The sequence below is a fragment of the Anthonomus grandis genome, chromosome 3 (assembly GCF_022605725.1).
Source record: "Anthonomus grandis grandis chromosome 3, icAntGran1.3, whole genome shotgun sequence".
NCBI classification, from domain to species: Eukaryota; Metazoa; Arthropoda; class Insecta; order Coleoptera; family Curculionidae; genus Anthonomus; species Anthonomus grandis.
This window is the reverse complement of record NC_065548.1, coordinates 9,485,120-9,497,336: the sequence shown is the minus strand read 5'-3', so window position 1 is coordinate 9,497,336 and position 12,217 is coordinate 9,485,120. Positions and strand designations below refer to the sequence as shown.

The 12,217-nt window shown below is 30.7% G+C and overlaps 1 protein-coding gene across 17 annotated transcripts in view; it reads right to left on the bottom strand.

Annotated features, from left to right (window-relative positions):
- Positions 1-12,217, bottom strand: part of LOC126733927 (uncharacterized) — a 184,803-nt gene that overhangs the window by 14,714 nt on the left and 157,872 nt on the right. For 15 of the 17 annotated variants that reach the window (XM_050437396.1, XM_050437401.1, XM_050437395.1 and 12 more), the window contains 2 exons: positions 521-699; positions 65-189 (listed from right to left, as the gene is read on the bottom strand). In XM_050437396.1, coding sequence (XP_050293353.1) covers positions 65-189; positions 521-699 — 304 coding nt within the window. Of the gene's footprint in view, positions 1-64; positions 190-520; positions 700-12,217 lie in introns of those variants that run through there. The other 2 variants (XM_050437411.1, XM_050437397.1) reach the window with 1 other exon arrangement.

Here is a 12,217-nt window from a genome sequence, read left to right as displayed (position 1 = left end):
TTTTATACCCTAGGAATTTCCCCTTTATAAATGGCAACCCTGCAAGCCGAATAAACGCGCTTACCTGGTACGTAACTTGGGCGTGGTAGCCAGATCGTCGAAATCGTCGTATCTATTGAGTGGAATGGGTGATTTCTGGGACGGAATAAAGTTGTCGGTGTGCCTCCGGGACTTCATGTCTTGAAGTTCCTTGGAAAAAATTATTATTAAAAATAGGTTAAATTTGTTTAAAAATTAGCAAAGAAAGTTCTCTTTAAAACCAGTAGGAATTTAGTGGGAAAATTCAAACGTGGTCCAGAATTATGTATATGAAGTTCCTAACATGATTCAACATTAATTAGAAACGAAATGTCTGTTTAAAACCAGAAGCAAAAAAAAAGCCAAATTTGATCTAGAATTATCTCGATCCACACTGGATCTTGTTGATTGTTTGCATAATGTATTAGTTAAGCCTTCACACTCAAAAGAAACCGTCCACACGAGCATAGTACGATCCCACTGATCTCAAAAGGAAACTTACTTGAAGACTTTTGCTAACCTGGAGGTACTTTCGTTTTCTTTCTTCTTCGTAGATTTTTTTCATGGCCTCTGCTTGCCGGTGGGCCAGCTCGTCTTCCGAGACATACTCCTTGATCTCGGTACGAACTGGGGTTTTGTAGTGTATCGTCACCTCGTTTTCTACGTATTTCCTTGGAGATTCTACCAAGCAAAACAGAAAAACAATTAAGCTTATAATAATTATTTTTAAATTATTAGCATGCTACAAAATAAGAGTAATTTGTAGGAAAAGAAATATTCTGAAGTTATAATCTACCCTTCCTCAAAAAAAATTAAATTATGACAAAAATGTGCAATATCTTCCAACAGGTTTTATGGCAAAAATGATCTTTTTTTAAGCGTTTTAACATTAACGTTTAATTTGGAATTTTAAAGGAAAAGAACTATCTAACTTTCTTCCCGTAATAATAAACGTGCGAGAAGAAAGGAGCCAGCCATACCCAGCGCCATCTCGGGATACGCGTAGAAAGTAGGCGATCGCCGCTAGGAGGCCAGCTCAAGTACAAATATTGGCGCGACTTTTAAATCGAAATAAATAATAAGAAATAAAAACAGTGTAAATAAATGCTTGTAGGAGTCTTCAGTCATTGAGTTCAGTGTCTACGTGTTTAATAAATCAATTAACTATTTTTGTTTACCAAGTGTTTTAATTCACACGAAAACCAACTGTAAAAACTTATTAATTTATTTTTTGTCAAACTTAATAAAAGAATTAGTAGTGTAGATACTCTATTAAGTATGAATAAATAATCATAAGTCTTGGGGAAAAGAGGGAGTTTCCCTCCTTTTCCTCATAGATTCATCCCTGCTAAAATATATGCACAATTTTAACAGATATTAAAGAAAAAGGCGCAAAAAAACAGAAAACAGCAAGAGAAAATTAAACTCAATTATAGTCTTTTATTTTAGGCAATTAAATTATCATCAAGGCAGTGGTTAAAGTAATTTAGATTTTTTAAAGCAGTTTTGTCGTATTTCTTATTTAAAATATGACGTCAACTGCCTGGGAGAAACCTAAAAAAATTCCTGCCATCTGAAAGAATTTCCAAGTACTTAAATTTAATTTAAATTAATCTAAATCCAATAAATTTTTTGAATCTTCAAGGCAGTTAAACATTTTTTTATTATTTTAAAATCCTTGATAATTTATTACTACATAACCAATTGAAGTATAGGATGAAGCCCTGATTAATCAAAATTTTAAGTTCTTCAGAACCATGCTGTATTATCAGCTAATTCAAAGCATCTTGATTCATTTGGTATTACAATGGTCCTAGTACTAAATTCTGGGCTATTTCAACATTCAACAAAGTATTTATGCTCGTACTTTGATTTGCTTGCATGAATTGTTATCTATTTTTGAAATAAATGCTTCTTCACTTCTCTAAAACTATTTCTTCCAAATTTAAAATTTTTCCAAAAAAAGAATCCTTGACGATCGAAATGAAAGGCTCTCGCCTATAGAAGGTTCAATTATACGTAATAAAAGTGACATTTTCAATTTTTTGCCATAAAAACCCAGTTTAGTTTTAACAATCCTTGATGAAAATATATTCAAAGGAATGTTCATGGTTCTAAGATTCAAAAAATTCTTATGCCAAAGCTCAAAAATCTTCAGAGATCATGCTACAGGATTCTTCTTAGACTATAGAAGAACATTCTGGATTCTTTCTGTGTCCGTCTGTTACTGGTAGTGACGTTATTACATTGGGACGCTGATGACGTTTCGGGTAACGATTATAATGAATTGTAATATCTCGCCAATTACGTCATAAAAGTGGCATTTTAAAGCGATTTAGACCATAATAGAAAAATGAAATACGGTAGAAACCGAAAAAGTGGACTTTTGATCCATTTTTTCATATGAAAACCTACGTCAGTCCCAAGAATATTTGACGATCGTAATGAAATGCTGTTTCTCGTCTAAAGAAAGTCCAATTACGTAATAAAAGTGACATTTTAAGGCGATTGAGACAGTAAAAGAAAATTTAAATATTAGTAGATTTCAGTAGTAGTGTAGAAATTTAACAAGTGAACTTTTGATCCATTTTTTGACATGAAAACCTACGTCAGTCTCATGAATTTTTGAGGATCGTAATAAAATGCCTGCCTTCATTTGTAGAACGTCCAATTACAAATAAAAGTATCATTCAAGGTAATTAAGAACGTAACAGAAAATTGAAAGGTAGTTGAAATCCAAAAAATGAACTTTTTCTTGATCTATTTATCGATATAAAAACCTACTTCAGTCGCAAGAATCTTTAACGATCATTGTGATAATTATAAGCGAATTTATCCAATTTTAATATATTTCAATAAAATTACTCTAAAACTAAAATATTTCTTTTATTTCTTCTATGTGTTATTACTACTGATAGGTGGATTTAAAAATATGTGTGTGCATACCCAATGTATAGATTTCTTTCTTATATTGTATATAAATTAAATGGAAACAAACTTTATTAAAAAAAACATGAATTTCTAGAGCTAGACAGTTTTTGCACATACAACAGATAATTTAACTTAAGAAAAGCGTTCAAAAATATACTTTTGGTCCATTTAAGACCCAATATATATCGATTGATTTAAATGAGAAATTATTCAATTTATTGATTGAATGATGTTCTTTTAATGATGAGACTTTCCCTAAGTTGTGGAAGGATTTAGTGATTTTTCCTGTAAGTCGGGCAACAAAGCTGACTGATTTTCGACTGTCGTGGAATTTCTCTGATCTCTGTCATTCCTCCTGATAGTGACTGATCGATATTTTTTAAAACCTTTAGCATTTATATTGCGGAACAACAGCATCGCTTCTTAGTACAGCTTCAAGGCGTTCAAATGAGAATCATAATAAGGGGACCAAATTACAGGCGCATACTTCTGTTAATAATATCCAAAATGTGCGGCAAAAAAGTTAGCTTGCTATCGAAAAGAACACCTAAATATTTAACTGTATCAACTGACCTGAGTTCGTTATTGTTGATTGTGTATTGCTAATTAATAATTTTGTTAGAACGAAGATTTACCACATCCAACTATGCAGTGTGTTTCAGAACTTTTTCTTTCAAAATGTGGAGGGTGGTGCACCAGTGGAGGTGGTGTATACTGACCTGGCTAAAGCGTTTGACACAGTACCTCATAAACGCACAAAATATTTAACATTGATGTTCCCAATTCTGGGAGGCAATCAGTAAATTGTTAGCGGTCCTAAGGTTGAATTTGGTGGTTAAGGCAACCTATCAATGTCTAGGATGCTCTTACTAAAGTGTAAGATGGTGAGAAAGAACTGGAACAAAAGAGTTCTCAACTCCGTTAATCTGTACATCATTAAAAGATACAATAACAAGATCAAGAAGTACACAATTAGTTAAGAGAAATGAATGGCACAAGTGTATTTAAACAGCCGCTACTGAACATAACATAACTAACAATCTTAAAGTCGCCGATAATAGTAAATTCTAAATTTAGTTTACCCACGAGGTTTGCCTCAATTCTCTTCAAAAAAAGTTTATATAAATTACTATCCCTGTTAGGGATAAAATACCCTATAGATTTACAATATAGATAGACAAAAATCAAAAATTTTAATAATAATTTTGTTTCAAAAAAATATTCAAAAATATAATGTAGTTTTAATAAATAAATATACAATTATTAAGTATCTAACAATAAATAATAATGAAAACAAACTTCAAGTTGCAGGTCTCAAATTTATTAAATTGATGTCAGAGGATTACACGTGTTTCGTCCATACTAGGCATCATCAGAACCGCTTGTGTATTCACTAATAAAAAATAACAAAAAAGAAGCGGAGAACAACACTACATACAAATCAAGGGTAGAAATTATAGTAGATATATTTTGTTAATTTTTAATAAAACACATCCCTTGCATTTTTGCGCTCCGACGCGCAGTTTTCGTGCAAAAAAATTATAAGGATTTAATCAAGGATCTTTCAAAACTTTTGTCACAACGAAAAATTTAATATCGCTACAATAAAAAATAAACAATTTAACTAAACAATACAAATGCTCAAAGTATCATTCGTGCATTTCCATATATTTTCTGCAGCTGTTGACCCAAGATGCCCGTACCCAATCCAAGATAATTAATGATTAATAATTAATTTATTTACTATTAAATTAGTGATAATAATAATTTATTTTTGTTTTATTACTGTCACTCACTTTTCTCTTGTTCATGTTATCGCCTTGACATTATTTGTAATTGGGTATTGTATTATTATTATTTATTTTATGAGATTATCATAAAAAACTGGCTAAAATTTTTAGAAAATAAAAAAAAAATATTAAAATTAAAATAATAAAACAAAGAATCCTGGTGGGGATTTTATTTTTTTGCACCAAAACGGTGCGTCGAAGCACAAAAAGGCAAAAGCCGTGTTTTTTTTTAAATATTCAGACAAGTTTTTTTTTCCAAAAAAAACAGTGGCGTACCTGTTTTTTTATAAAAAATTTAACGTACATGTGCTGCAAATCCGTCCCTGGACAAGTCAAATTACCTGCAATTCCTCAAAAACTTGCTTCACCACCTATCATTTAAAAATTCATTTAAATCGCTTAAAGCGTTTTTAAATCAAAGGAAAAAAACGACTGTATTTTGGAAACCGGGAACTTCCGACCATCGATGTACTATCTCAAACTACATTTTTATGGTTCCTGTACATTCTGTAGCATTTTTGACCATTTGAAAGGGGACACCCTGTATTTAAGATAAATTGGAAAAAATAATTTCTTATGCGTCATAGTAAAGATACTAAAGATACAAAAGCTCAAGCGTACCGGAGTTTTCGGAAAACACCTTTCATGGATTGCCTCCTATTTCTGTCCAATATGTAAAACTGTTTGGTGCTGTATCTAAAAGAATAAATGTTAAGTCTGGTGTTTCTCAAGGTTCCCACTTGGAGCATATTTTGTTTGTACTCTTGATTAACGATATTAAAAAATGTAAATATTTGTTGTATGCAGAGGACCTGAAGTTATATTATGTTACAAATTCTATTACTGACTGTTTAATCATACAAAATGAAATTTCCAGGTTAGCCTCTTGGTGTGATAATAATTGTTCCAAAAAATGTAAATTTATGACTTTCCATAAGAAAAAAATCCCAATTACAATTATGAGATTAATAGGAGTCATTTGAGTAATGTTGAAACATTTAATGGTTTGGGGGTAAGTTTTGATAGTGGTCTGACTTTAAAATTTCAATTTGAAAACATAGTTGTAACCGATTGTTGGTTTTTTTGAAAAGGACTTGTTCACATATCAGTGATACCAAAGCAACAAAAAGGCTCTACAACAGTTTAATCCGTAGCCACCTTAGAGTATAAATATATTTATGATCTCCTTTTTGCAATTGCTATATTGATGATAATGTGCAACATAAGTTTGTAAAATAACTATTATATTGTTCGTTACTTTTATCTGGTATTCTATTCAATGTATGTACGTTCTATATCAATATGTTCACGGCACTTCTACAGGCTGTAAATAAATAGATGCGAAAAAATTCAGGGCGCAGATTCTTAGGTAAATTTTAAGAAAAAACTTTATATGAACGTATGTCCTAAAGGTCCTAACTTTTGAGATCCCGGGTGGTAAAGATTGAAGGAAAATATATGTTTTTTTACAATACCTGTGAAACCCCTGTAGATATTTTAGTAATATTTGGTATGCATTTTCTATGCATCAGAAGGCATTTTCTGAGGCTCACTGATTTTTTTTATTTGTATCAGTGGCGTTCGTGCAAGGTTAAAAGTAAATATTTTTGATGACAAATATGCAAAGCTTTCTTGATAAGAGAAAAGTAAAATTTATTGATTATTGGCCTTGAGATTTGCTCTTGTGTACTTGGTAAGTTAAAAATCTATCATTTGGAATTTTAATTCTGTAGTGTACCCTTACAATAAAATAGTAAGTTATGACTAAAAAACATACCAAATATGGCGTTAATCATCCTCCTCCCTCATTCCTTCCTGACCTCACCATTAAAATATACCATAAATAACAAATAAAGCAAAACTTTCTTCTACTTCTTCTTCTGTATCGCGTCGCAAGTCAACTAAAGAAAGTGTCCCATAGACGACGATATCATTGAAGAAATTGCCGTATGTGTGTTAGTTTCCCGCCAAGATTATCTTACTATTACCATTACTGTTTCTCTACGATATCAGGTATATGCATGGGAATTAATAAAAATGGATTTAGGAGGCATAAAGAGAGATGGAAGAGGTAGGATCGTATTAGTGTTATTGTAATAGAAGGAGACGAGGTTAGTCGTTTAAATATCCACACGTATAGTAAAATGATTGTCGAACAATGTCACGTCCAAAGAGACGGTCAGGGAAATTTTGTATGGTAATGATTGGCGCGGATTGTGTGCAGTTATTTATGTGACTTGAACTGTACACGGTGTCCCTGTGTATTTTTTTTTTCTACAAATTCTAGACCTATTTTATATATAATGCCTTATGCCTATAACTGTTCTTCAGTTATTATGGATTTTATGTAAAAACTGAAATTTAATAAATGACCATGAAAAAAGTACTGAAATAAAAGCTTCTTCATTTATTAATATTTGGATAATTAATAAATACAGAGTGGTCCAAAATTTGCCTCAAAAATTGCATTGACATTAACCGAAAAAGTCATTAAAATAGGACTTGAATGAGACTAAATGAACACTATTAGTAACACTAACCATAAATATTTCCTAAATTTTAAATGTAGCAAATATAATTGGGAACTTTTTATTATATACTAAATTAAATTAATTATTAATTAATTAATTAATTAATTAATTAAACTAAATATTAAATTATATACTAAAGTGACTCAAAGGAATGCCCAAAATTTCAATACCCCTATGTCAGTCTTAAAGTCTATTGATGAGTCCATTGCATAATTGGACGTAGTTATGCAGAATGCTACCAACCCACAATAGACTTAAATTCGTTCTAAGCACATAAAATTTATCAACATTTTAAATATTTTAAACTGCAGAAAAATACCAATCCACTTGGTTTGCATCAATAGTGATTTAATGCGACCAAGTGGGTTGGTTGCTTTCTGCCTAAATAAAAATCTGTCAAATGCAAGAGAATTGTTGACGATACTGCGTTGGTTGGTAGTTTTTTGCGTTATGGAATCTTCACATAACCTTAAAATTATATTGTTGTTTTGTGTATTTTGGCTAGTCATAAATTTTCAAAAATTTGAGTATTTCAATGATATTTTATAAGTAAAAAGTGTGTTATTTTGTGATACAACATGTTTAGTTCCCGTACTAGTAAGATTTTTAATCTACTCCAACAAAAAGAACAAGAGAGCAAGGAAAGAGGTAAGTTATTTTTTAGAATTTTTTAAAATAAAAATTAATAATATATTTTTTGTTGTTTTAATGAAATAGGAACGGACAAAGTACTAGACTCCTCTGAAACAAATGAAAAAGTAAGTGATACTATTACAAATCAAATTCTATGTACTAGTAAGGAAATAACAATAATAAGAGACAGGCAATTAACCAAGGAGTGTAAATCTATTAACAAAGCTATTATCAGGGAGGAAGAGAAATTATTGACTCAAACGTTTCATGATAAGAAAATTACATGTTTTTATAATTGTTTTTGATTGATCATTGCTGTTTTATTTTTTATTTTAGATGTTCACCATTTGGAAATGAACCGTTCCGGTAGTTATGATCCCAAAGATGACCAATCGGAGGATGACGATGACTCTGTTCGCGACCCAAATTACGAAGATTTAAGTGATGAATCTTCTAGCTCAGATTATGAACCAACATTTTCTAAACATGTCGTTGCTGATAGTGATTTAACAGAAATCACCTTAGAAAAAGTTTACGCGGGAAGACCAAAAAAGGAGGAAAAAGGAAATTCGAAAATCAAAACAGGACAGAAAGGAAAAAGAAAAGGAATAGCAATGAACAATATTACAACTATAAAGGAAGAGAAATTAGACCAAAAGAATTTATAAATTACGATTGTAATTACACTTTAAAATGTGCCGAACGTGTACCTGTCGAGATACGAAAGTTAGAGTTTGAAAGATTCTGCTCATCAGGGTCATATGATCGCCAGGTAAATTTTATCGCAGCGGGAGTACAGCAGCTTCCCAAAAAAACGTGTTTATGGTAGAAATCCAAAAAAAAGAAAATGCTCCAGGACCTATAAAATACAAGACAAAGTGGTATGCCGTGAAATGTTTATTAGAACGTTAAACATTACAACATTGAGAGTTAATAACGCCCTTAAGAAATTTAGAGGTGAAATTTCTTTAACTGACCAAAGAGGTATTAAACAAGGAGGGCAAAATAAAATTTCAGAGGCGAAAATTCAGGAGGTGATTGAACAAATTTAAAAAATTCCTAAATATAAATCTCACTATCGCAGAGAACAAACAAGCGCTGAATTTTTGCCCCTGGAAATGACAATACAGAAAATGTACGAGATGTATAGCCAAGAAACTGAAAAACCTGTAAGCATGCCATCCTATAAAAAATATTTTACCAACGATTTAATTTAAAATTCAAGACACTCAAAAAAGAAACCTGTAATAGGTGCAATAGATTGAAGATACAAATTGATAACGAAATAGACCCGAAAAAAAAGAAAGCATTCAAAAAGATTATACCAATCACTTAAAGGACGCAGAAAATTCTCAATATTTAAGAAGATGTGACTTTCAGTTGGCTAAAGAAAATGAAAAATATGAGTGCCTTACATTTGATTAAAAAAAACATTACCTTTACCAAGAATACCGACAAACATTGTATTCTATAAAAGGCAGAAACATATAAAGCAAGATCAGGGATTCTGTTACGTTTGGGCTGAAGGCCTTGCAGGAAGAGGGGCTCAAGAGGTAGGTTCCTGCCTTCTTAAACACATAAATGCTCACATAGAAAAAAGCGTCCAACATCTTATTCCCTGAAGTGATTCATGCGGTGGACAAAACCGCAATATTAAACTAACTCTTATGTTAAAACCTATCTTACATGAATCATCTACTTTGACTGATATTACTTTAAAATTTTTATGTTCAGGCCACAGTTTTTTACCCAATGACTCTGATTTTGCTCAAATTGAGTCGGCAATTAAAAACCAGCAAAGATTGTATCTGCCCTCCGAATATGTAAAGGTAATGAAACAATGTCGAAAAAAAACCTTTTGTGGTAACGGAAATGAATAGCTGTGAGTTTTCGAGAGTCAATATGATTGAAAAAAAATCATCAACAGAAAAACAAGCATCGACGGACAAAAAACAAACTGGTTAAAAATAAGATCGATTATATTAAAAAAAGATGAACCATTTCTGCTTATTGTTCAGCACGATTCATTTGAAGCACCTGTACACAACATTGATATTAAAAAGAAGGAAGGAAGGAATAGCATGAAAATAAAAATAGAAGACTTTTTTTTAATGAGTACGCTATGGCCCAATGGTAAGATAATCGCTGCAAAAAAACTTGCAAATATTAACGAAATGATGCATCTTATCCCATCAGCCAAGATTTCTACAAAAAAATACAAGGAGATGACAACATTGAAGAAGATATCGACGGGTATAACATAGCTAGTCTTGATTTTGAACTTGAAGATGTTTAATGATTTTTTTTAATCAATAAATGATTTTTCTTTTGTAAGGAACTTTTGAATTTTATTAATATTTTAATAATACCTAATAATGCAGAAAGCAACCAACCCCAAAAAAATGGTTGTATTTTTCAAAATATTGAACAAAATATTTTTCTCTTAGTTTCACTTTGTTAAAAATAGGATATTTTGCCGAATAAAAATAAAAAAAATTATTTTTGAAATTATTCTATAATGTATACTATTAAATTACTGTTAAAAAAATGAATAATATTGATTTACTCAAAACTCTACTTTTGGGGGTTGGAAGTTTTCTGCATAACTACGTCCAATTAGTGCTATGATGAGACAATAAGAACAGCCTATATAATCTAAGATTAAGAGAGGGAATATTGAATAGTATTCTGCTTAAGAGTTCAGGACAAATAGAATTTATATATAAAAAGCAGGTCTGAACTAATACGTCTCTGATGTAAATATTTCATATGCAATACATTCAAAGCATTATCATCAAAACAAAACATGCTTGTTTCTATAATAAGATCGGATCATCGAACCATATTCTAACACTGAGACCACCAAAGAGAGGGTTATAACCTTTTACGTGTTCGAACAGAAAGTTCTCTATAATTACACAATTGCAACCCCAAAATCTTTGATGTCTAAAGAACAGTATTGCTGACATGTAAATTAAAATTTAGTTGCTCATCAAAATATAGGGTGTTTTTATCTATAATTAGTGGGACAAACTTGGAGGGGTTGTAGAGGGCCTTAAAATAAGCAAGTTTGCGCAAAAAACCCCTATCCGACAATCATTAGATTTAGAGATACAGATAAAAAATATTATTTTTCATGATAAATTTTACATCCCTGTAGATATTTTTCTGAAAATTAGTAGGTAGTTTCTATGCATCTAGTACTATTTTTTAATACATAACTTAATTTTTTATTTTATCAGTGGCGTTCATGGAGGCTAGAACTTTTTCAAAAAAAAATGGTACGCGACAGTTTTTTTTTTAATAAAAAATATTTTTCAAATCCTCATTTAATTTAAAGTAAATTTCGTGGCTTTGTTTTGTCCGACGTACCGTTTTCGCATAAAAAAATAAAATCCATTGTTCGAAATTTATAAGTATTAATAAGCATATATCAGAAATTCCTAATAGACCATCTCGCAATTTTCCACTTCGAAACGCAGAGCATGATCTTTATGTGCCAATCCCAAGGTCAGAATTAATAAAAAGCTCTATTCTTTACGGAGCTAAAAAAATGCACAATCATCTGCCTTTGGAAATTAAATCATTGACATCTTTTCCTCGATTTCGCAATGCTTTGAAATCATATTTACTGGAGAGAGCTTTATATGCAGTAGACGATTTTTTTTTAATATTAATTTTTGAGTATCATGCACGCACTGGCTAATTATTAAATTTTTTACGATGTAGAATAGCAATATTTTGTATTGCTAAATTCCTATTAAATTTTTTAGAACTTTTTAAACATTGTATTAATGTTTTTGACTGTTTTGTTACTTTTTTTTACTTTTTTATTTTACTTTCCTATTTTCTTACTTTTTACATTTAGTATAAGAAATTTGACCAGGTACATTGATTTATTTCGAATCGCTAAAATTTAAATTTTTATTTGAATCCATTTGATAATATTTACGGTAGGTATTCATTATTAGAAAAAAAATTGCAATAAATTTTTTTTTATATAAAATATCTACTATTATCAAATTCTTAAAAAAAAAACAATTATTGTTTTGATAGCTTTTATTTGACTACTTTTTACTCGAACACCCTCACTTCACTCCAAAGTAAATATTACAAATTTATTGATGTCATTCATAGCTGATGATGTCATACCTCGATGTAATACTCCCTACTAATTTTCAGAAAAATATCTACAGGGATGTCAAATTTATCGTGAGAAGTAAGATTTTTTCTTAAATAATTATCACCTTGTATCTCAGAATCTAATCATTTTCGGATAGGGGTTTACAGTGCAAACTTGCTTATTTTGGAGCT